The sequence below is a fragment of the Fringilla coelebs genome (genome assembly GCF_963513975.1).
Source record: "Fringilla coelebs genome assembly, chromosome: 1".
NCBI lineage: Eukaryota > Metazoa > Chordata > Aves > Passeriformes > Fringillidae > Fringilla > Fringilla coelebs.
In genome coordinates, this window is record NC_140028.1 from 125,837,192 (window position 1) to 125,863,354 (window position 26,163).

General features: G+C 39.4%; 1 protein-coding gene across 1 annotated transcript; it reads right to left on the reverse strand.

Annotated features, from left to right (window-relative positions):
- Window positions 1-533: 533 nt before the first annotated feature.
- TMEM106B (transmembrane protein 106B) lies at window positions 534-17,333 on the reverse strand. The gene is made up of 8 exons (XM_084222796.1): window positions 17,207-17,333; window positions 13,863-14,084; window positions 11,149-11,212; window positions 9,673-9,832; window positions 8,776-8,916; window positions 8,624-8,673; window positions 7,021-7,074; window positions 534-6,269 (listed from the first exon to the last, which is right to left on the reverse strand). Exons 2-8 carry the CDS (start codon window positions 14,080-14,082, stop codon window positions 6,131-6,133), a joined length of 828 nt encoding a protein of 275 aa, XP_084078922.1. The 5' UTR covers window positions 14,083-14,084; window positions 17,207-17,333; the 3' UTR covers window positions 534-6,130.
- Between the last annotated feature and the right edge of the window lie 8,830 nt (window positions 17,334-26,163).

The following is a 26,163-nucleotide window of genomic DNA, read 5'->3' on the forward strand; positions in this document are numbered from 1 at the left end:
AACCATACAGCTCTGTGCTTTGGGTTTGAGGATAAAACAGTGCTGATAACACACCAATGTTTTGGCTAATGCTGAGTAGAGCTCACACAGCACCAGAGGTTTCCTTTTTCATTGCCTCTTCCCCCTTTGTGTCTGCCCAAACCTGCAGGGCCTGGGCTGTGAGTGATCAAGAAGGGGACACAGCCAAGACAGATGTTCCCAGCTGACAAAAGGGCTATTCCATATGGGATCATGCCCAGATATAAAAGCTCAGGAAAAACAGAAAGGAAGGCTAACCAGGGTTATGGGTTTATCCTCTTGTTGTAAACACCTGCCTGCTGCAAGGAAATAAATTTATTTTGTTTTGCTTGTGAACACAGCTTTGCTTCTTGTATTAAAATGTCTTCATCCTGACCCAAGTTTTCTTGCTTTTGTCCCAGTTCTTTCCACCATCCTACTGGGAGGGAAGAGCGTGTGAGCAATGGCGTGGGGGCTCACCTGGTGGCAGGGGCCAACCCACCACAGCAGCCCAAGTAATTCATTCACATATGGTGTTCAGCTTTCAGATACTCAAGTTTTATTACAGACTTAACACAATAAAACATAGTATAAAAAAAGTAGATTGCAAAGTCTTCACATCATGGAATGCCAAGTTACAAAAATTGAAGTCATATCCTTGAAAGTACATGAAAGCTAGTGGGAAAACATGGTGAGATAAAGGGAAAACTTGTGGGAGACAGGGAAGAAGGGGAGAAAAATACTAAGTCAGTTAAAAAAAAAAAATATGTGATCCAAGCTTTTTAAATAGAAAATTTAATATCTTTCTTTGAGTCAAACAATCCTGTCTAGAAACATATTCATAATGAAGTTAGGCCCAGATTTTGAACCTCTGAATAACAAGATCCCTTGTGCCCCAGTTAGCTTACATTAACATAGCTTCTGTGTTCTACAAGTCATTCCAAAATACTCTTTGACTTCTAGAGTTTTTATCATGCTTTACTGGATAGATTGTTTGCTACACACCTACAAGAACATCTTAAGTTACAAAAATAGTTATCACTCATTAGTATTTCTATACATATCTCAAGCTATTATATGCACACTGTACATTGGATGTTAACAGCAGTTAAATTTGCTTCCTTAAAACAAATAAAAAAACTAAATCACAGTCAGTCAGACCCAGAATACTCAGGCACCATAATACACTTACATGTGTGGTACTAAACATCCCTGCCCATGCAAAGCAAAAGCAGTTTCAGTACTCAGGAAACACAGGGCATCCAAGTTGTAGGATGGCTCCAGGTGGCTGGAGGAGAGTATGAGGATCAGGATGTTATTCCCACTGAACAGTCTCCCACTAGACTGAAGGGCTCTCCACACGAAGTGTGCAGATCCCATACAGACTGGTTTTCCTGGCCAACAGGCCTGCCTACCCATGGAAAAGCAGATTTACATGGCAATAGCTGTAATGTAGTAGAACTACCCCAAAATAACCCTCAGATTTCCCAAGCTAAACATAAAATAGGAAGGTGACTTCTGAAGTGGAACAAACACTGGGTGTTTGCCACTGCCAAATAATTGTCAACATCTTTTGGCTGGGATCTATTCCTCCTTCCCTGGGCCAAAAGGAAAAAAATGAGACTTTTTGGTGTGACCAGGGCCATCACTAACAAATATTTTGCTGGTTGCAAGTAGTCCCTTGCTGAAGTACACTTGTTGCATTTGCATTATTTATACTTTCAGTAGCGGTAAGCCTGAAAGCATTACTAGGCTTGTGGCATTTTGTTAGACAGGTAAGTAAAAAATTCAGGTCTTACAGGTACCATTGCTGGTCTTTCTCATCTCTGAACTCTACAAGTGCACTTCAGCTGACGTGAAGCTTCCTGCAGCTGCCCAGCTCTGGAACAAGTCACCCATTTCAGAAGTTGCTGTCTGGGAACAGACAGATGTCTTGCTACAGATTAGGGGGGGTGGGAAGAAAAACAAAACCCCAACTACTGCCCCTCAAATAAATGGAGGAAAAAAAAAGGGAAACCTTAAACGCTGAATAAGAAATTACACTATTTCTCTTTTGACACTTCCTGAATATAGAAATTTCTCTCATACCACTCCAAGCACCATCCTTTCCATCATGAGGGCACAGCACTTCAGTCAGCTTAAAGACCCTCATGGCTCAATCCAAGCACTTAGAGGTTTGGTATTTAAATGGTTCCCTTTATAAATCTCATGCTAAAAAGCCCAGGCATGTTTGCAATGCACTGCTATGAAAAAATATATTCACTTGCAGAACTGCAAGGACAATTTGAAGCAAAGTCAAATAAAACATGTACTCAAATCTGCCAACATCAGGCTGCAAAATATAAACACTACAATGTTAATATCAAGGTCATGCACACATCAGAAGTGCATAAGGAACTTCAAAGTTATACCACAGAGTAAAAAGATACTTATGGTTTGTCTTCACAAAAGATTAGGAATTAAGCAACCATCCCTATGACATTGAGATGAGTAAAGAAATTATGAATTAACTTCTACAGGCTTTTTCCCACACCAGGAATTAAGGAATCTCAGTTATTTAATCTTTTAATAAGAGTGCTTCCCTTTAAAACTCTCCAAATAGATATTTGATGATTAGGTCTTTGATGGTTTGGATCTTAGATGGTTATTTATTAATTCTTTTATTATTAAAGAAGTACATTTGAAATGTATAATAACTTTGTTCTCCAATGGTCAAATAGTCAACATTTTTATGCATTTAAGTGTTCCATACTTCAGTTATATTTTTGAAATTTTATAGTTATTTTAAACAGAATACATTAAGCTGATATTCAATAGTGCCATTACAGTGCAACAACCAGACTATATTTCTTACCGTTTTAAGAAACAACTATCAGAGCTTACATTTTAAAGTGCAACAGGTTTTGGTAAAGGAATTGCTACAAAGTATTCAAGTGAAAAGAATTCTACCAGAAATAAACACACTGCAATATCAGCATAAAGGTATTTGATAGTGTTTGAAGACCAGAGGAAATTACAAGTGAAATATGAATCACTTCAGAAGACACACATAAGAAAACCCACGTAAAATGTTTTACTTTTTCAAGCTGACTTTCTGGAGAGAATTGTATTTATTGTTTTACAACTTAACTGAAAGGTTTGCCTTCTTTATTTTAAGATCAAGATAAAATTAATGTGAAAAATGAAAGGTCTGGCAATTGGATCTATACTGATACCTTGTTTACAAAGTTATAAAAGTTAATAATGAGTTCCCTTGCTCCCTTAGCATGTTTCCAAGCTTGGTCACATAAAGCAAGTACAAGTAAAATATTCACACAGATGTTTACCTGTTTATCTGATGAAATGCTATATTAAAATCAGTAGATTAATTGAAATACTTGCCTTATTTGGTTAGTAATATGCTGACAGCTGTGCAAGGGAATTCTAGCACTTGGAACCTAAAGCCTTTTATTCTCCCATTATTGACTTAATTTGTGAATTCAGTGGGATTTTTAACCCAGTTCGTTTCTTAAGATGAGAACTCTTCATCATTCAGTAGTAAGTCTATCACAAATTGATGTTTAGATATCCTAGATGAAATAAACTGAGTTTTATCCTCTCTCTTCTGACACATACATGGAAAGAATAACTCCACTCAATTATTTAATTTAAATCAGAGAATTCCAAGCACTTCATGCAAGGTTAAGAATCACAGATTTAAGTATTGATTTAGCATGTACACCAAAATTTCAAAAGTCAGTTTGAGTCTCAACACTGCATAAAGTGTAACTTCCCCCTGCCATGCTTGTGCAAAAGCAGCATTCACTATTGTCACCAAATAATGTGATCATTGTGCCATTCCAGTTATTTTAGATTACTTTTCATCCTTGAAGAAAAATTTGTTTTAAATCAATATAACTATCTGCCTACAGCTGTTTTCTTCTTTTTCTATTTCAAAATCCACAAACAGCCCCCAAACAAAAACAACACTTCAGTGTGTAAATATTTATGCCTAGAGGAAAAGAGCCTGTGTCACTTGCTGGCAGACTTCAGTTCTGATATTTTAAACCAGCATTCTCTCCCTACTTGCCATTATCAGCATATCTTTCTACACCAGGTATCATGAGGTTAGCTCTCTGCTTCCAGCCAGCTCCCCACTCTCCTGGTCTTTAGTTATCACCTGTATCTTTATAGACTATCAGACAAGCTTATAAATGCATTTTAGCAGCTACAGGACTGAAACTCATCTAAACTCTAGAAAGGTGAGTCAGTTGTGGACTAGTTTCCCTCGTGACTGTGAGCTGTAATAAAGAATGTCTACTTTTAAGGGCCCAAAATCAAGAATAATCTTCAGAATATAACTACAATAAGTCATCTCAATTGACTACTCCAGTTACAGAAGTTCTCTAAAGGCAAAAGACAAAGTCTTCATCTTATCAACAATTACATGAAACTGATATATGACAACAACTATATGACAGTTGGGGTTCCAAAGGTTTTCCTAGACTCCGGAGTAAGTGCTCAGAGCAATTGACATGGTGGGGGGTGGTTATTAGGGTTACTTAACGTCTCAGATGAGTCTTACATCACCTACATTTTTTCCCCACCTACCCCCTTAGGTCCATTTAAGAGAGGCCAGTAAAGAAGAGAATAATGTAGATATATATCTTCACTGAAGTACTGGAGCATCAGAGATTGTTAGTGGCAAGTTACTCAGAAGCCTTTTTCTATTGTGTTTATTGCCAATTCATTTTGTGTAGCTTATTTCCAGGAGACAGGCAGCACAAAACCAGTAATACCTATTTTAAAAAATACATTTTTCATTACAATGCAACAGTCTCAATAGTACCTTCTTACAGCTGCATCTCACCTAATTCAGAAATAAAACAATCCTGATCTAGCTGATTGAAAAGTTAACCCTCAGAACAGTCAGCCTTTAGGAGTCAAACAGCTTTGGACCCAAAGTTTATAATCATCATGATTGACAGTTACCCCAGAAATTCACATGTGCAAACTGTGCTACAGAAACTATTTTGTGCTGTCAGTCAGTAATCTCACAATTCCATCAGCATTCACTCCTACAGAAAGAATTGCTTCATCTTCCCTTACATAACTTTGATGTGACCGTTGAGTGCTCTGGAGGTACAGATAACTACTGCATTTCCCTACTGAGCCTGAGCCAGAAATGAACACAACCCAACATATTAACATTTAAAAGTTGCTTAGGTACAGAATATATTAAAACAGTAAAAATCACAAAAATTTACACCAAGCTCTTCAAACCCACGCTCAAAATTTCCCACCTAGTTCCAACTGCGCAATCTTGATTTTAATACCTGTTCTAAAAAGCTTACTAAAAAACAGACTGGTAAAGTCTTGTTTGTTTTCTAGAGTCTTGTATTTTTCCTTTGTCAGTAATTGCTGTGGGGGTTGTTTCTTTAGTTTTTAAATCTAACAACACATATTCTCCTTATAACATCCCAGAGGTAGCAAGAGGGAATATGAATGAAAAGATGCCAGATTCTAGAAACTGCACATTCAACTATAGTGTCATTCAAGAGACCTTTCCTGGCTTTCATGGACTGCATGTCACCTCTAATCATGGATAGCAAATAAAGTGTAGAATCCCAAAATAAAGAGCTACTGCCACTGGGTTACTAATAGAAATTTCATACCCAGACACCTCAAAGTAATCTTGTTATTTAAGTAGTAACATTCCATTTTCAATAGTCAAATATCAAGAACTTAAGTATAAACTGAAAATTTATGAGTATTACTTTTAAAAAATGCTCATTAGTGACACATTTCACCTAAACACAGACATACACACAGTTACTCTAAGTTGATGTACCACACTGTAAGGAAAAGTCCCAGTTCTGTTCAAGAATCTGATATTCCCCCTCTCCCCCCTACCACACAACTTGACAGAAGTGCTTACAGTAACAGAAAGCAAACAGAAGGGGAAAACACAACATTTAACAAGTGCACCTATTTACAATTTGCACCTTTCCCTCCTTGCATCTAAAGTGTACAGATCTCCATGTTTGCTATGCTGTACATCACACGTACTCTCCACTCAATGGAACACCAGTTCTGTCCAAAGGATCTCTGCAAGCACCACCTGCAGTCATTCCACACCAACCAACAGGTGCTTTTACTGTGGAGGCTGAAGGACATTTAAATATTCTGACTGGCCCAGCTGGTAGGTCGTGTTTCCTCCACAGTCCACATACTGGTATCTCTCCTGGGATATTTGCTCAGGGTGGCCTAAGTACGAGGTTGTCACTGTCACTCTTAAAAAGACAGAAGAGAAGAGATTTTGAGTTTCCTATTCTAAAAATCACTGTGTTTATATTGCTAGGGTTATTAAGGAAAAGGTTTTGGAACAAAATATGTTTCAAATAAAGAACATTACTGATTTACCACTATAGATTTTCTCCATGAAAGACATTTCGTTCCTTTTTCTAAAGATGCTAAAGCTGAGGTGTACTTGTAAAATCTACCACTACAAATAATATTTCTTGTTTGTGATAAGAAAGCAAATGACTAAACAAGCTACAAGCTATGCTATATCTAGTCTAAAGATACACCCTGGTCCCTCACCAACAAAAGACCCCACCATTCTGAAATTTATGCAATGTCACAAAAAGCACTGTCACAAAAAAGCACTGTCACAAAGCAGTCTCTAACAGAGTACTAAACCCATGAACTCCTTCAAGACCAAAGTTCACAGCAAGTTTTGAACAGTGGCTGATAAACAAAGTAATTTTAAAGTTTTTGAGACATCAGTAGCTCCGTGGCTACAGCCCAGCTGCACAGCGGATACAGTGACAATGATTTTCAATCCAGTCTTTACACCACCAGAACCTGTCAAAAGCCCCAGTTCACTTTCTGTAAATATAAAGCTACTACACTAAAAAGCAAGTTGACTTCATTTTATCTATGATGCAAAGACTCCAGGATTAAATATTTGAGTATTATGTTAATGAGAATTACATGGCTTCTGAAGTTGTTTCTCACACATAGGAAGACTACCATACTTACTGCATCATCACTACTATGTTATGTACTTTGATAGATGGTAAAGTACAGAAGTCACTGCAAAAAAAAGAAGAACAATTGTTAGATTTACATCAAACTTTTCCAGGGTAATTATCTGAAAAGCAAGACTTCTGGCCTCAACTGGAAATTCTGCTGTCTGTATATAGAGACTACAGAGTTGCTGGCAATGGCAGCAGAGTAATTTGCCAGTGACTGTGTGCTCACTTGGATCACTGCTACATACACAGTACATACACAGTACTTTTACAAATACTGTCTTCACACGTGTTTGCTTTCATGTAATGCTAATGCTGAGGACACAACAAAAGCGTCCTCAGAAAGTGTTCATTCCGTCTTCCAGAAGCTAACTAAGGTTAACCTGAGCCACTACATTTAAAGCCTGTCAGTATCATTTTGTCACCTATTTTTTTAAGTCATCCACTTCTATATTATACAAAATAACCTTTAACCAACATACAGATATTCCAAAGTCAAGGTTATTGTTCTCTTGCAAGATAACCTTTTCAGACTTACATGTTCTGACACATGCCTACATACCAGTCATAAAGGGCACCATGTAAGTGCATACTTTTAACCCCTGCTTTTTAAATCATTGCTCTTGGTCACAAATTTATCAGCTCTAGAATGAAAAGTATGTGATCAGTGCAGTAAGACTGCTTGGCAGCCACCTACAATATTTGCATTCCTATTTGCAGCCTTTGTCATTCTTTCCCCCTGAACCAACAAAAATAAACTATAAAGAGTTTGTGAACTCAGCTTATCCAAATTGTAAGAAAATACAGCACTATCATGAGTTCTATGAAGGCTATTTATGCACCCAAAGTGTGAGCAGATTCACAAGATTCAGTGTTTACATAAAGCTAACCTACACACTTTTAAAAGGTGACAGAGGTTCAACGTTTTCTGTTGATTTGAAGTTTGTGCCTCTCTTAGCATTTCACATCAATTTAATTTTATTCTAACAATTGAAAGCAACAAGGTTTTCTCTAATCCCAAAGAGGCTAGCATCCACTAGAAGTGCACACAGACCTGAAGCCTCAATAGTTAACTCTTTCTGTTCAGTCTGGATTTCAGTGTAAGAGAACTAAAATTGAGGTTTGTGACCAAGACATAATGAGGTAACACTCTGTTGGACAAATGAACTTTCAGGAGCTATGAAAAAAGCCACTCAAAGGGCAGGCTGTAAACGCTGCTTGCTATTGTGTACACAATATGTGAAGACAAGCCCCTAATTTGTCTATCACTACATACAAATTTCCTTCTACTGCAGAGAAAGTTATGGGAAAGTTACTTGAGAATTTGTTCAGGGAGGACACCTGCACTTCCACCCCTAAAGCAGCAGTCCTAACTAGTGCCAAGCCCTAAAATACCATAACAGAGATACCATTTAAATGGTTTACAGCCAGGTACAGCAAGCCACTATATGAAACTAATCAAGCAATTGTGGTTTACCTATCTTTCAGTAGTACTAAACTTAAAGAAAATGCAATCAAACAGATTGCTGTTAACTTTGGAAAAAGTTGTTTTTAACAGCACTGCAACTTTTAATAAGATCCGTGTGATATTTAAAAGTGAGTACACTTACTACATGTAGCTCATTTCATCTTGTATGACTGTGGGCACCATATAATCAATCTAAAAAAAAAAACACAATAAAAAAGGCAATGAAAACACCAGTAAGTAGATTTATATGTGAAGATTAACACATGTTTAACTTTGAAAGCCTAAGCTATTTACCTGTTTCATATCCAGTGGACCAATGTTGGTGATGTTGTTTAACCGTGCTTTGCCAATAACTGTTTTTGAAAACTGAACTTGGGCTGTGATATTTGCCACTTCAACAGAGTAGTAGTTGTTATTCGTTATATTAAGTGTGTTCTGAAAAAACAAACACAAAACAGTTACATCTATCCATTCTGTGTATCTCAATGAGCAAGCATTTTGAATCTTGAACAAGAGACAGTAATATCAGAAATTCTGCAAGTAGATTTTCCTGCCTGTGAAGACTGCAAAGAGGAGCAGGGTCACCATCACTTCTGAGTTTCTTTAGTGATTATATTGAGTAACACAAACTTCTGCACAACTTTTCTGGTAACAACCCTCCACTTCAAATACAGCATTTCTTCCTATTCTTGATTATTCCTTCCAGGAAATTTAGCTATCAAAGGACCTCTTTTTCCCATGGCATCTTTGCTTTATTCAAAATGAAGAACTCTACCAAAAGTCTTTAGGCAAACCTGTATGAAGGTTATTACGAACCTTCTGGGAAGAGCTCCTTTAAGTTTTAAGGTAGATAAGAAAGTATTTTTCCTCAACACCAATTTTGACAGAGGCATAATACCAAGGCAATAGCAAATAGCATTCCTACATACACACACTACATTTCAGACATATTCCAAAAGCAACACTGAGAATTCCAAAGCTACTGTTCCCTTGAAAACAGAATACGCAGCATCAGCTTGTAACTACATCTGTTAGCTACAGCTAACAGCCACAGCAGGCTCAGTCACATTTTTCAAACTGGTCACCAACTAAGCTTTTCAGCCAGACCACAGTTTCTACCTACATTAAACCCTCAAAGCAGTATCTCCTGTTGCATTCATGCATTTCAAACACCCAAAAAGTCAGACTTACCGTAATATTGAGATAGATTATCCGCCTTTCCTGTTCGTAAGTGACATATACTGACTTCACACCAATGTACTGAACATCAATTGAGCGAGGAAACAAGAAAAATACAGCCAGCCCAGAGAGTAGCAAACACACAGTTACAGAAGCAGTCACATACAGCTTTCTGGAGGAAAATAAAAGCACAAATCAGAATGAAAAGCACATTAAAAAACAATGACATGCTATTTTAAGTGATAAGGAGCAGGACTAGTGAATACAATTAATTCAGTCTATTTCTAGTTTCCATTAGCTTCCAAAAAGGGAAAAAAAAAACTATGCTGCACTTCACAGCTACGTTTTAAACAGCTGTTACTCTTGCATAAATATCAGAAACCACATTTCAAATAATGTGGTTATCCCCACATTTGTAACTTGCAAAGGAAAACGGAAGAGGTAAACATTTATGCACTTTGAAACAAATCCGCTTCCTCTTAACATTTATTTATAGCACAACTTCCATCATTTTGTGAAAGTCTCACAAAAAACACCCAGAACACAAAATAAAGCTCTTATGACAGAGAATCCCAACTTGAGAGAAAGTGTTAGGACTTCAGCTAAGGAGCAGGAAATGTACAATTAAGCTAATAGAAAAGGGTGTATTTCTGTGGGTGTGGCTGTGTGCGCCCGTATAGGAGGGTGGGGTGGTGGTAGTGGTGTGAGAGATAATTAAAAAAACCCTCCACAAAGAAAAGGATCTACTTCAGCTCAAATTTTGTCAAGATTTGAACACCAAAGTAATACGCTTCATATTTTCACTACCATTACATCAGATAGATGATCCAGAATAGTATTATGTGAAGCTAATATATTTCTTTTACCTGGCACTCATTTCTGTTTACTACAAAAATATCAAACATTAAAAAAAAAAAAAAAAAAAAAAAAAAAAAGAAGAAGTAAAAAGCAAAACATGTCAGAACAAGAAGACCTGAGGATTGTAGTGAACCCCCTAAGTAGATCCTAGGAAAAAAAATGAAATATGCTGTATCAAAAATTGTTGATTTTTCTAGCTGCAAAAATCAGAATATTACAAATTAATTTAAAGTGACTTATTTTGTAGTAGTGGCTCAAAGATGCTACAGATTAACTCAAACTCTAACAGTGAGGATGTGACTGCTTAGATCAATTAGGATGTTACAGAGATTAAGACATACATCATTACTGTAAACATGAATAGGTCATACGGTATTCCTTAGCTTTGTACTTATCTAAGGTGTATTGTGATGGAAGTATGCACACCTGTTAATAAATAACTCACCAAGAGTTAGAGGTTATGGCTGATATTACCCACAAGCCCTATTCTTCCAATAATGAATGCAAGAAAGCATTCCAGTGATTTTTTGCTTGATTCTTCTTATTGCTATCTCCTTTGAATTGTTGAATTTTAACTAGAAGAGAATAATTAACTGTAGATTCAGGTATCACAAACAGCTATTGACTTACGTTCTTCTTGGCCTCAGTCTCTGATCACTGTATGGAATTAAGGCTACCAGCTGATTTTCCTGCCCTGGAAACAAAAACACCCTTTCAGAATTTAAACAAAGAAGAAGTGTTGTTGCAGCTCTTTTAAACAAAGAGTAACCGTTACAACTTAGTGGCACCAAAGAATAAACACTAAAGATAAACATTTAAATTCCAGATAAGGACCCAGGTCGAATGCTACTGTAGCTGATGTCACTTTCTGAAATAGAGCATAGCTTACGCAACATCAAGATGAAAAAACACCAAGTCCACAAGGACCAAAACAGCAATAAATTCTGTCTCTGTGCTGCACACATGACCAGAGGCAGTATTTCCTCTGGCATACCACTTCCTGGACAAAAAGAGATGCAGAACAGCTCTGAGCTATTTATGCCAGACCATATGAACTCATGGGACAAAACGTTCAGAAGCTTGGGCAGTAAGAATTGATCCAGAAGGCATTCTGCATGTACTCTTCTGAAAAAGCAGAGGTCAGGTTTGGTTAAAAAAGCCCAACAAACAACAAGCCCAAACTGAAACAACCAAAGCTAACAATACAGGTGATTGGGCAACACAAGCTATGCATACATGGCATTCTGAAATCAGAAGTATATAAAACCATATTTATCATGGTGCTGCTGAGCTACAGCACCCTGGAAGTCAAAATTTCTCCATTAATTTCTCCATGAAAGTTATGTCACTGGACAGCATTTTTATAGGGGTGTCTTAACAGCAGAAGTAAAGAGCACATGCACAGATGAGTAGTTGAAAATACGTGTACTACATCTGCCAGTAGAGCTTTTGCTATTTGTTGTGGAACTGTATGAGAACAGAGGCCTCAAGGCCAAGTCAAATCTGCAATTTTTAAGCCAAATGCAGAATTTGATCAAATCATCACTTAGCTAACCAAGCACTTGGCAATGAGTCCATGCTGAATCACTAAGCTAAGCAAAACATGCTAACCAAGCATACAGCAGCATGCAAAACATCACATTCTAAAAAGCTTCTACCAATTTATAACAGATTTTCATCTCTACTTCAATGAAAGTCCAAGTAACAAAACATAATTTCATGGATTTATTATAGTTTAGCCATCATATCATGTATTAATTATAGTCTTACTAGTCATGCTGTCATTCTTAATTTTTCCCCTCTCCCCTCAAATGACCTCCAAACATGACATTTTTTCTTCTCTAAAATACTAAGGAATGATTACAAACAATCACAATCCTCTTAGCTCTAATAACTCACTATAAGTTCAACCACATAATTTAATTAGAATGTATACACAACGTGCATGTTTTTATAGTTACTGCAAAACCTTCAATAAAATAATTAACTAACATTTTAAAAGTATTACATCCAATGATTCTACAGTGAAAATAAGAAGTTTTTGAATATAGAAATCCTGCTATTTCTGCACTTTGAGTAAAACATGCTATTAATATTAACAAGTATTTCAAGATAACGAGTTAACAGAACAAACTTTTTTACCCTTTCTAGCAGAGGTAATTTTTAGTTTCATAGCTTTTCCAGGTGAAATTTGCTGAATTCAGAGGTACTCCAAGAATATGTTGTAGTAGAAAGCTTAGCAGCTAAAACACAAATCTCTTGGGGTATTTGCAATCACTGAAATATTCTGTGCTCCCTGGTCCTTCTACAAAGGTGAGATGCAAGTGTTTGTGAACTGTGTCATAACCTAAGCTCACTGAAGCACATGTAGAAGGATAACATGGCACAGACATCACTCAAGTTTCCTGAGCTGTTGCTCAAAATCAGTTCCAAGAGCTTTTACACCCAATAATCTATTTTGGGTAAGAGGTCTGGCAAAGGCAAACTCTGACATGAAATCATGTCATCAGCTCTTCCCCCGTCAAAGGGAAAATCTCACTGCTGAAGCAAAATGCTGTGCCTTGGCCCACTTGGCTCTCCTTCTGCCTGGTTTCAGATATCCCACATTCTCCCTTCACAGGTCTCCATAAATATTTAGGGAGCTTATCATTTAGGACAGAAGCATAACAAAGTAGCATGTTTTACCAAGAGGAAAAGTAAAGTATGAAGGCAAAGCAAATAAAACTGTTAGGTATGGAGAGTAATGCTGTGTAGCCTACTCCTTCCCGAGGCAGTCTAAGAACCTATATATTTTCAACTCCAAGCTGGAGTTATCCACCTAGCAAACACCAGTGGGACAAAAGCAGGATAAAGGAAAACAAGGGACACTGGCAGCAGTGAGGGCAAAAAAATTCACTATAAATTAGGGAAGAGGTGTTGCAGCCCAGGTCTATTTTTCCATGTCTGTATTTGCAGCTATTTTTGCAGTTATGTATTGATTAAAATAGTTTAAAATAGATAGTTAAAAAAAAAGATGCAATAAAATGGGATGAAACTAAAGGTTTGCTAATTTAACTTGCACGACCTAGGGTTATGTGTGGATTCAAAGCTGAGGACAAAGAAACAGTTGCACTGTACAGACCAGGAGATCCAAGTTGTAACAACCAAGGTGTAACAGCTGACCCAATTTGTTACACTCATCTAGCATAACAAAATGCCTAGTGGTGAAAAAAAAAGTCATAAAGATGAGAAAACTTCATCTTGAATTGAAAAGCTATTTGTTATGCATTATTACAACTGCATAGGGTTATGATGTAAATTTATAGGTTAAAAAAAGAAATAAAATAATAAACAAAGAAACGTACCTCGTGGAATTCTTCCTGTTCCCTGGCAGGTTGGGCAGGTGACACTGTCCCTTCCTGTAAATTCCACATAGGGAAATTGTGACACATCTCCACATCTGCTGTCCTCATTGTGCACTTCCGAGTGAACTAAACCATTCCTCACGTTATCAGACACCGAGCTTCCATCATAGCCATCTTCCTTGCATGTATGCATAGGCAGGTGAGAAAGTGATTTTCCCATGTCTAAAAAAAAGTCAGAGGGATGTTTTCAGGGAGAATGATTCAAACATGGCTTGCATTTTTTCCTCTGCACCACGTAACTGTTAGTGTGTGGCCATAGTCTGACAAGACTCAGTTCTCCTTTGTTCACACCCCTTAGGACCTGCAGAGCACTAAGGTCTGGTCAAGCTGGAGTCAATCCCAAACTGTAAAGAACCTGAATAAACTGGGAGCTTTGTTCAGATTCTCCACTATGCACAGGTTGAATTCCAGGTTGAAAGGGGATCAATGAGAGGCCTTTAAAGTTAGAACAGTACAACTGCAGGCAAAAGTTGCAACAGCTTTTCAAAGGATTGTTACTGTACAGGCTTTAACACAACACACTAATCTTTGTATTTAAAAAAAAAAAAAAAATCAACATTGGGCCATAGAAAGCAATTTTGAGCAAATTCTACACACATGACAGACCCAATTTTAGTAAATTTTTTAGCCTGGACTTGTTTTGAGAACATAGGATTAGCTGTTAGTTTCCAAGCTAGAAATATCGATCACCTGGTATTTAAACTGATGACTCCCTTTAATTCAAAAGATGACTAGTTCACAGGGAAGTCAAGTGAAAAATGGGAGTTACTTAAACATAGCAGCTACCAGTATATAGCATTTAAAAAGACTTGTTTAAAAAAGAGTATCACTCACAAAAACATTTTTGTTAGCTGTGTATATTTTAATTTTTCCTCATTACTGTAGCTTTTTAGCCATGACACTGAAAATACCTTGAAACACAGAACATTTGAAACTAAAGTCTGTAAAAAAGTGCAGTAAGCAGAAACACCCCAGTTTGCAACATGTGAGGAAAAATCTCCAAGAGGAAAAAAAAAAAACCTCTACAGTAATGGCACTTAGCTGTTCAGGTGATCCACATAATCTATTTTAGTTACCTAACATATAGAGACAGTAGTCACTCAATTCATCAGGTTTTTGAGGAATAAAATTGATTAAAATTGATTGACTAATCAATTGATCAATCAATTGATTAAGAAAGAACATGCAACACTTCCGTGGGGGATTTTTTGTCCATTAAGAGGTATTTTTAGAGTGGCAGCTAGGAATTATCATGCTGGTTCACTAAAGAGAAGGCCTAAGAGGAAGATTAAAAGAGGAAAATAAGCCAGAATATTTTAAACCAACTACTCAAGACAGAACAGAAATATCTCAATACTGATTGACAGTGCAAACACAACATTAATTCATTACATTGCCACAAAGGCTAGGTGAATATGGGAGAAGGAAAGTAAGTCAACAAATGCCAACTAGTCCCAGTTACTGGCCCAGCAAATATGCAGGATTATTTTTTTCACTTATGTCATTAAAACCTTACAAGCAGGAAAGCTATTTACCTTTCTGCTGCTCCAGCACTTTTAAAACACTCTAAGTTTGGGAGACATTCAATAATGGAAATTGTTGAACTGAAAATTAAAACTACTGAGCTATTAAAAATCCTGAAAAAGCTGCTGACATTGTTGACAATTATTTCACATGGGGTTTTTGTTTACTTTTCTCCTTGCAGCTGACCTACAGCCTTCAAGCTATGGAACTTGAGTCTTGCAGCTTAGGCAATAGCTGTCACAATTACAGATCTGAAAGCTTAGGGATCGTGCTGTTCTGCCACCACTTCATCCAACACCCACTGACAACTGAAGTGCATCTTCTAGTTTTAGCTTCTTCCAGAAGGAAAAGTTCACACACACTCCCTGATCACACTGTGATCCAAAGTGCAGCAGGAAAGGCTGACTGGGAACTCCTTTCAAGAGCACATCCTTTATTTGAATTAAAGTACTAAAGCAGGTGCATCCTTCAATGCCAACTGTACCTGGGCTTCAATAACTAAATTTAATGGTGCCAGAGACCAGGGAGAAACATCTTGGTTCTCAAACAGGAAAACACAGAACCATCTTTAAGCAAAATTAGATTCACCAACATGCTTTTTCCCCTAGCCAAGCCTGAACCTTATTACAGTTGACCACAAATCAAAACATGTTGATCTTTTATCCAGCACTAAGAGGCTAAACAGCAGTAACTCTGACAATATAACATCTCCATATATCGTGGAGAGCTGGGCAGCTTCCATGCTGTCACCAAAGTCAGAAATCTTACTTCATGAGCAGCTCTGCTTTGGTGCAGTCTCCCTTGCAACTGATGTTACATTACCCTTGAACTTAGCTGGGATTTCCGTGAATTCACAGTTTGTTAAAATAAAAATGTTGACAAGTGGCTTTTGTTTACGACCGCCCCCTTCTGCTTGCTGTGCACTGCAGCACAATGGTACATGGACAAAACCCAAACAATGTCACAAGACAGACTGAACCACCACAGCCTGAGCTACATGCAAAACTAGAGGAAACAACTTTGTTTATAAACTCAGTGAAACTTCATAGAGTCAAACGAAACTGTTACACTTCTCCAGCAAGTCAGGCTGATGTTCTCACCCTTTATATGCAAACGTATAAACCTGAGATTACAAACCTACTTCTTTTTCAATACAGCAAAAGATTTCGAATCGCAACCACCGTCTGCGCCTTAACCGCGAACACCTCAAGCGCCCCCGAAGCGGAGGACGCGGCAGGGTAAGGCAGTGACTTGGCAGCCCAGGCTCGTCCAGCTCGGGCGGGCACAACCAGCGCTGCCTTTCCCGACCCCGTTACAGAGCCCCGTCTCGGACACTGCCTGAGCGGTAAGGCGGGCGCTGCCAAAATAAAGGACTCAAAAATCCTGGGGTTTAGGGATTTTCTCGTCCATCAGCGCTAGCTGCTCTCACAAACATGGCGAAGTTTACAGCCGGCAGGCTTGGACCAAGGCCCGGCGAACTCGCCTGCTGCTAGGCTGCCCGGCCGGCCCCCGGTCCCCGCTCGGCCTGGGGTGGTCTCGGCGCAGGAGCCGTCCCGGGGCAGGGACAAGGCAGGGCACGGCAAGGGCCAAGGCAAGGTAAGCCAAGCCAGGCCAGGCCAGGCCCCCGGCCCCCCCGCCCCGCCGCGGGCCTGCCCGGGCTCCGCCGAGGCCCAGGGGCGGCCGCAGCGACCCCCGCCCGGCGCGCAGCTCCGCCAGCGCCCCGCACCCCGGCGGCCGCGGGAGCGCCCTTCCGTCCCCACCTGCGGTGCGGGCTCCGCGGGCCGGGCCGGGCCGGGCACGGCACAGCGGCAGAACCGGAGGCTCCTGGAGCGACGCTGCGGCCGGCGCCGAGCCCCGTATCGCGCGTGTGCGCAGCCGCGGGGCGGAGCCGGAGCCGGAGCCGGGCCCGTCTCGCCCGGCCGCGGGCGGAGCCGGCTGCGCGCTGCGCTCCAGGCCCTGCCGGAGCCCGGGCGGCCCAAGGCTCGGGAATAGCTCTTAAACCGCCGTCCCGCCGGGTGCGGGGCGATCCCGTATCTGGGAGTGGGATCAAAGGTCGGGGAAAGGGGAATAGGGAGGTCGCGCATCGCCGCTTTGCGGCAGAGCGTCTAAAGCGGACGGAGCGGGATCCCATCCGGGGTTTCCCTGTCAGCCGTCGTTCAGAATCCCATTAACAGAACCATCTAGATTGGAAAAGCCCTCTAAGGTTGTCGAGTCCAACCTATGACCGAACCACCATGTCAACTAGACCACGGCACCAAGCGTCACGTCCAGTCTTTCTCTGAACACCTCCAGAAACAGTAACTCCATCACCTTCCAGGACAGTCCATTCCAGTGCCTAATCACCCATTCTGTGAAGAAATTCTTCCTAATGTCCAACCTAACCGCCCAGTCATGTTAAACCCATGTCCTCTCGTCCTGTTGCTAGTTTGCCATGCTGCCCGCAGCTATGAGCGCACCCTCCTTCTGTCCTCAGCTTCATGGTACCTTGTGAGGCACCATCGCTATGCTCTGTGTCCTCTTTGGTAGCTCTGGTGGAAGTTCTTCACCCCCTTGTGCTCGGGGAGAAATGAGATCCTCCTAGGAGCAAAGGGGTGGCAAGCCAGCCAAAAAGAGGCGCCCGAAAGGAGCGTGGTTTATACATTATACAATGTTGCACATTATACAGTGTTGCACATTATACAGTGTTGCTTGTACAGCGGATGTTTATCCAGGGCGTGGGTGTTCTCCCAAAGATTTGCCAGGACAAGATGAGCTGCATTGTTGTTGTGACGGCTTCTCTTCATGGGTCTGCCTCTTGTTCATGAAAACCATTACCTGCTGTCTTTGGAAATGCTCCAGACGACTCCGTGGGGATGTGTGAGCACCAAAGGGATGAGATCTGTGCAGAGGGGACACAGCTCAGAAGGAAAGCAGGAGGAAGCTCTGCCTGGTTTGGGAACCTCCACCCAGCTATAGGAATGAATCAGGCTGGGGGTAATTCTGTGATTCACACCACGTGTTGCAGCGCAAGGACAAGCACAAGGTCAGGGTTCGAGGGAGAGAATGAGGAAGGGAGGTTCTTAGGACTGCTTGGGGTGATCACGAGGCTGGGGCAGGGTGCCAGGCTGCTCCAGAGGCTGGGAGGAGACAGGCTGCCTCCAGCAGCCACCCAGAGCAGGTGCAGCTCTGAGGCCACCTGCAGTACAGCCATGCCTGTAGTGTGCACAGCACCTGGTAGTGGGACCAGCATATGGTCAGCACATAAAAGAACTTTTTCCCAACCAAGCATGTGCTTAGAGAGAGAGAAAAAAAAAAATCTTCATTTATTTTTAACCAGGCTAATGCCAGCCCGTTTATTCTCTTTATCCTTGGAACTTCTTGTTGTTTTCTGGGAGTTTTAGAAGTCTTGGCTTGCAGCAGTGTCTAGCTTTCATTATCCAGTTCAAGTAATGGTGAATCCTGCTAGATAAGTAGATCCAAGCCAAGCTAGCTTGGCTCTACTTATCTAGCCAGGCACGGTCGAGCTCCTGGCAATTTCGGCAAAAGCTGGCATGTTCCATGTCCTTTTGGTAGATCTCCACCTGAATCTTTGGCCCATCACTGTTCAAGGTTCCTGAGATACCCATTGTACAGCAAGATGGACCATGGTATTTTGTGAGTTCTTACCTACAAAACGGTACATGTCAGTTACCTTGAACAGGTGCCTGTCATGCTCAGGATCAGTATGGAGTTTGTATCTCGCTTTGAAACATCAGCAAATCCCAAATTTGGAAGGCTCAGGTCTAACTTGTAATTTCACTGGCTATTAGCTTTTGGATCTGGCTCAACCATACATTGATCCAGGGAGCACAAAATGCACTGTGAAAAATACTCATAGCTTTCAGCTGTACAAACAGAAAGTGAGAGCACCAAGTCTTTGCCTTTGACATTGTTTTAAATAATAGTGATGGCCAATCATATTGACCTGAATCATCACACAACAGGGGATGTGTCAGAAAGGTCGAGAAAAAGGTTTTTGAAGTAACTTTGAGAGGTCGCACTGAGATCTGGCAGTTAAATTTTTCAAGATAAATATTACTGGTAAACTTTTCAAGAGAAATTTTACTGGTAAATTGTAATTAGCATGGAGATTTTTTATCAAATTAGAATTTTGCACCTTAAACTGCAGTAGTTTTTATCCAATGCTTCCAGCTCTCAATCTAACTTATAAAGCCCCATGCAGGCAAGAATATTATGAGACTGTTGGACAGAGTTTTTTCCCCTGTCATGATAGAAACAATAGTTGAAATCAGTAAGGGCTTTAGAGATAGTTCTCCATTACTGTAGTAAATAGACATGTTTCTGGTTAAAGACTTACTACTTGGCAGAGCCCTTCCTCCATAGCTTTGACACAAACAAAATGGTTTGGGGTTTTTATCTATTTACAGCTGTCATGATGAAAGGGAACATATCTCCGACTATCTGTTTGCTTTGTGTTATTTTCACTTTGAAAGTACATGTTAAAGCTAGCATTGTAGAAAGAGAAATGGAAACACTGTAAGGATCAAGCTCAGCCATAAATCCTCAAGGTCACCTTAAATATAATTTATTTGGTATAAGCTAAAATAATTCAAGGAAAACATAACAAACAATAATATAAAGGTGAAGTGTATAGTCTTGGAAAAAAAAGAAATATATGTGGTAAGAAGATGTAAAGCTTAGAAATAGTGCTTAAATATGTTATTTAAACTTAACATATTTAAGTTTAAATATATTACTTAACTGAAAATGTTACTGAAATGAGACCGAGGTTGGGATAATCAAGACAGGGTTCCTGTGATTATGAAAGAATATTTTGCAGTAAAGAGATACAGAATGCACAGCATCCAATATTGCATGAACTGAATAAATTATATCTAGATGAGGATTGCATGCCTAAACAGAGACACAGAAATTAATCAGTTCAAAGATACATGGTAAAGGGGTGGCATGCAATACTAGTCCTAGTAGGAGGGGTATGAAGCAGAAGTACTCAGATGGCAGAAAGAGAGAAGCTGAAATCATTACCTTTGGACTGAGTTATGGGACAGCTGCAAGTAATATAAGCTCTTGGTTCTCATAGATCACTAAAGGAGTGCAGTTTATACTTCTGATAGTGCATCAGTAAAGAAATCCAAGCAATGAATCTGCTTTCAAGTTGAGTTTTGTGGCTGGGATATGATAAGTGAGTCAAGGCCTTGAAAGGTCTGGAGTTAGCAATCCATAAAGGAGCTGATTGCACCAGTGTGCAGCTTTCCAGGTCCTGTGAGCAAGAGACTTAGACCCTAGAAATACCAGTGAAGAATTATATTTACTTCTAATTTTCTCCTAAGATGAATAGCAATTGACTAACATTGGTTATCTGAAAAAACTTCAGGCTGTCCACATTTATTTCATCCTTTAGGAACATAAGCTAATTCTGTGAATATTGAAGGTAATGAAGCCTGTTTTTCTGCAGAGTTTCTTCCTGGTTGGCTATTATTTACCTAAATTATATTTTCTGTTATGACTGCATGCACTTATCATCTTCTACTGCAGAGCATTTTGACAGCAAAGAGGAGGTTGCTATGCTCAGAAGTGGAAATTTGTAGAAATTTGCTGACTGGATAGGAAGTTATTTAATGTTGGCTCCTAAATGTTCAGTTCCTCGTGCCTCCTGTCTGGTTATCTATTTCTATGAAATTTCTGTGAACGATATTATCTCTCAAACTCCACTGAAGCTGGATAATGCTTTCAAGGTTATTGGAACTTGGGACAGAGACAGAGATTGCATAAACCTTGTTTTCATGTAACCTACCAGGCTATAATCAGATGGCATCTTGTCTGAATGCTGAGCTGGGAACAGAACCCTTTTTTATCTGCAAGCAATCTCCAAGTCCAGAAAAACAAGCAAACAAACAACAACAAAACAAACAAACAAAAGAATATGAAAACTGTAATCTCCATCTCATATAATGTATAAAGGGTGGGGGATTGTGTCCATTTGTCTGATAGTGGTAGAGAAGATTCTTATGAGTCCCTGTAATTACTTTAGGTTCATCATTACTTTAGTGGGATATATATATATATATATATATATATATATAGTTTTATATATAAGGAAAAGCAGGCTTTGCAGGACTATTACAGTTGTTTGTGTATATTGGGTTCCTCCTCCACCTTAAGTAGTCCAGGGAATACTTATGTGCTGCCACATTGTAAAGAGCATGTTTTCTTTCTAAATTTCTCTCTAGTTAATGAGGACATCTGAAAGAAAATGTTCACTCCCTATATTACAGTTTTCTTAGTAAGAAATTTTGGAAAAGAGATACAAGTTAACCAGACAAAGATAAGAAGCCTTATTTTTAGTGAATTTACCCTTTATTCCTGTTTTTTTGCAAGTCACCCTAGTCCCAAGATGCACTAGACTGATTTATAAGGGTTTGCAATAGTAACTTAATTTCAGTTTTGAAAAATATGCTAAGTTTCATCATTGAAGGCAGGTAAAGTCACAGGCAGGCCAAAATAAAAAAAAAAAAACCCTAATATTAATGTATGTTAAATCGTTATACTAAGATAGACTATCTTATACTATCTTAAAAACATATTCCACTGTCTTAGTATGGACTTTTAAAAGTTCAGTTTTGAAACATCTTTTTTTCCCCTCCTAAAGAATAAAGTGTACTTGTGAATTGCTATTTTTAATGGTATTCGATGGTAAATATTTTAGACATGATACTTGGATGTAATTTGTCACAGATACTTTCAATGCTCTGTAATTTCTGATGGTGGGGCCTGAGCTCAGAGTTATTTTTCATGAATAAAACATAAGCATATTTTATAACTGATGTGTTTCTGATATATTTCATAGCTACAAGTAGCTGTCAGTGTTGCAGCACTCCACAGTCTTCTGCTGTGTATACTTTATAGCTACTCTTTGTTTGTCACATGTGCACAAACCTTAAATTCTGCATTAGTTGACAAATGAATAAGATGATTGCATTTGGTAAGAACATGGGTTTTGCCCATTCCTCCACTGCTCTGATGCTGTATAAGAACTGTGTCACACTTGCTGCAATATATGCTTCCTATACCTTCTGGAGAAAATGGCCCCTATTTCTCCTGTTTGCATAGTCTCACCTTTCTTCTTCAAAAAACATTAGCTGAATATTGATGAGGAAGAACTAAAACTGACAACAATCCACAGGTCTAGACAAAGAATAAATCTTTGGATTGACTGGGTGAATGTCCTAGTGATTATACTTTTAATGCTTTTGAATAGCTTCTTTCAGAACAAAGTTTTTATAAATTACATGCAGAACCATTTGTCTGTACCTTAGAGGAGTAGCATTGGGTGGCAGATGGGGTCACCTTCAGCCATGCATATGGGCATAGAAATATGGAATGTTTCTATGGAATATTTGGCCTTTAAGAAAAAGGCCAAATGGAATATTTGGCCTTTAAGAAAAAGAATATGTTTTGAACACATATTTGTGAAAAGTAATGACATATGTATGAGTTACATAAACCTCTGAGAAGATCTAGTTTCAGGTGGTTGGAAAGTTTTGTGAGTGATGGTGACTCACTTAATGAACAACAAAATCAGTATGTCACAATGCAATAAATATATGTTTGCTTTTTAAAAATTATTATTTAAGTTGATCAGTGCCAAGAAAATCCACTTTTACTTAAAAAATTCCCATATTGTTCTTCTAAAACACTTAGAGAGAAATCTGGTATTGACTTCTCCATATTTCATTTAGGAATCTCCCACCCGCTGTAAGCCTCAAGAGTCAATGTGTGCAACCTTCCTCACAGTTTATTCTATTATTTATATAAAAATATTGATTATGGCATAGGTCTTACAGATGCATTAAGTATTTTTCTGAGCCACAAAATATGAGAAATGGTATCTGTAACAGATAAGTGAGGGATAACAGAAGGTGCAACATCAGGAGCAAAAATGTGAACAGATAACATTGAAGAAAATATTTCACATGCAGCCTAAAGACTGTTCCTGGCATTTTAGCTTAAGTGTTCTTTATTGTATGCATTGCAGCAGTAAATATCATGTTTATCAGTAGCATATGTCAAGACATTTTGATAGCCTGCCTGTTGTAGCAAAATGATAAACTACTTGGTCAACTGTTAAAATCACATTTTGTTAGCCTGCCAGCCATGGTATTTTGGGAATGCTGTTAAAAACTACTAAATTACTACTAGTGTAATGGTTTTGTCATTGTGGTCATGTCTAGCCCCACACAGCCTCTTCAAGTTTGCCAACTGGAGGTGCCAGAAGATGCGAGTTTTTATTTCTTGGAAAATAGATAGAGGCAACCAGTTCACAGAGGTTACTTACATTTCTAGAGGTTTAGCTTTCCAGCAATTACAATTTTTACTTATTACTGACTGGACCAGAGTCAGAAGCTTTGTAAGGGATTTAGAAATTTATGTCTTAGAAGTGGAACACCCTGAATTCCCTTGCTTCTTAACAGGGTCTTCCACATTATGGCAATGGTAATTTTTCATTCTTGCCCACTCAAATGGGCTTTAGCTTTAATACTTCATTTAATAAACAAAAACTCTTTTTATCCTATGTCCATCTCTTAAAGGTTTTATATTAAAAATATTTTTTATTTAAAAAAACTGCATAGAGTTTGTGAAAGCAAATGAAAATAAATCTATTTTAAGCAACTGTTCTGCTAAAGTTTATACTCTAAAGTTAATTTTATTTCTTTAGAAAAATACTTTGATAATAATTTTTAGTTGGGATATTTACTGTGCCAAAGTGCTGTCAGAGACTGTTCATGTTTCTGTTGTAATGTGCTCTGCAGTATTTTAATGGAATACATACAGAAGAGATGGAACTAGAAATTAATAGTTTAACATATCATGACCATCAAAATAATTTGTCATGGAAAAGATGATCATATAATTGCATTGTGATTATCTTAATAAGTATAATTTTTTATGTCTGATTTTTTGTCCACTTTTGCACTTCTTCAAAATAGGATCCTATTAAAATGTTTTTCATTACTGTCATGAGAAGTGCATTGAAATATTTTATTGATAATTTAATCAAGCTATTATTGCATGACATCTTACTTCAAAAGTAGTTCAGCCAGTGTGGTGGGTTGACTCTGACTGGTACCCACCAAAGCCATTCTATCAGTCCCCTCTACAACTGGACAGGGGATTGAAAATATAGCAAAAGGTTCATGAGTTGAGGTAAGGAGAGGGAGAGTTCTCTCTCCAATTATGGTCACAGGTGAAACAAACTCAACTTGGGGATGTTAACTGAATTTATTGCTAACAAAATGACAGCAGGATAATAAGAAATAAAATAAATTTTTAAAACACCTTCCTTCCACCCCTCCCTCCTTCCCAGCTCTACCTCCTCTGAAGCTTCACCTCCTACCCCCCAGCAGTGAAAGGAGCCAGGGAATGAGGGCTATAGTCAGTGCATCACATGTTGTTCCTGTCACTGCTCAGGGACAGGGGTCCTTCCTCTGCTCTGCCATGGGGTCCTTCCCACAGGAGACAGTCCTCCAGGAACTTCTCCAGAGTCTGTCCCACGCAGGTCACTCTTCTGTTTTGCAGAAAAGATCAAAAACTCCAGAACTTGTGAAAGTTGTAAAGTTGGTGTATTTATTACAGTGCTGGATGCATGCGGGGATTACTCCCCTCAAAAAGCATGCGTACCTCTGCAAACTTCAGGTCTCTTTTTATGGCTCTCTCAAATACATATGCACATAATTTCACAACAGGTTCATTCATACATATTCATTCTATTGATTTCATGTGATACTTGCTACTAACTCTTCAGAAGGAACTGTTGGGTCAGGTTGCCCTGCTCTGTCTACTCCCCTCCTCCCCCCTTATCTCTTGTCCTTCAGCTGAAGCAGTCTCTCTAAGCACAGGCCCTTCAAGAGAACAGGCAGTGAGACTAAACAGCAAGCTACAGACTTAATTCAAAGATGTACATTTCACCTAAATCAAAATGGATTTCTACCCTGGAAAATTTCTACACTGTTTCACTTCCACAGGGTGCTTTCCTTCAGGCACAGTCTGCTCCAGCATGGGTCCCTCACAGGGTCACAAGTCCTACCAGGAGACCTGCTTCAGCATGGGCTCCTCTCTGCACTACTCTGCATATCCCTGCCAGGAGCCTGCTCCAGGATGGGTCTCCCATGGGTTTGCCCCCCAGACATCCACCTGCTCTGCCGTGGGGCTCCTCCACAGTCTGCAGGTGGATCTCTGCATCCCCGTGATCCTTGTGGGCTGTGGGACATGGGCTGCACCAAGGACTGCAGGGGAATCCAGCTCTGGCACCTGGAGCACCTCCTGCCCCTCCTTCCCCACTGACCTTGGTGTCTGCAGAGCTGTTCTTCTCACATATTCTCAGTCCCATTTTCCCAGGTGGCAATTCCATCTGTACAATAACTTTTTTCCTTATCACAGAAGCAATACTAACACTACTGATTGTCCAACAGCAGGTTGTACTGGAGTTGCCTGGCACTGGGTCTGGCAAACCTGGGGAAAACCTTGACAGCTTCTCACAGAAGCCACCCCTGTAGCCTCTCCCACTACCAAAATCTTGCCACACTAACCCAATACAGCCCAGATGGACTTGCTACAAAGCGTGTGTTGCTACAGAATAGTGTGTCTAGTCAGTACACAACGGCACTGTATTCATCCTGTAATACCCAACATAATTTAATTATTTTTAAAGGAAGCAGAG

Bases quoted from the DNA above. Each gene is read 5' to 3' on its own strand.
- TMEM106B (XM_084222796.1), bottom strand. From the start codon at position 14,082: ATGGGAAAATCACTTTCTCACCTGCCTATGCATACATGCAAGGAAGAT. The intron at 9,833-11,148 runs GTAAGTCAATAG...ATTTTCCTCCAG, and splicing joins AGACTGAGGCCAAGAAGAAC to AAAGCTGTATGTGACTGCTT. The intron at 8,917-9,672 runs GTAAGTCTGACT...TTGTTTTTTCAG, and splicing joins TAATCTATCTCAATATTACG to AACACACTTAATATAACGAA.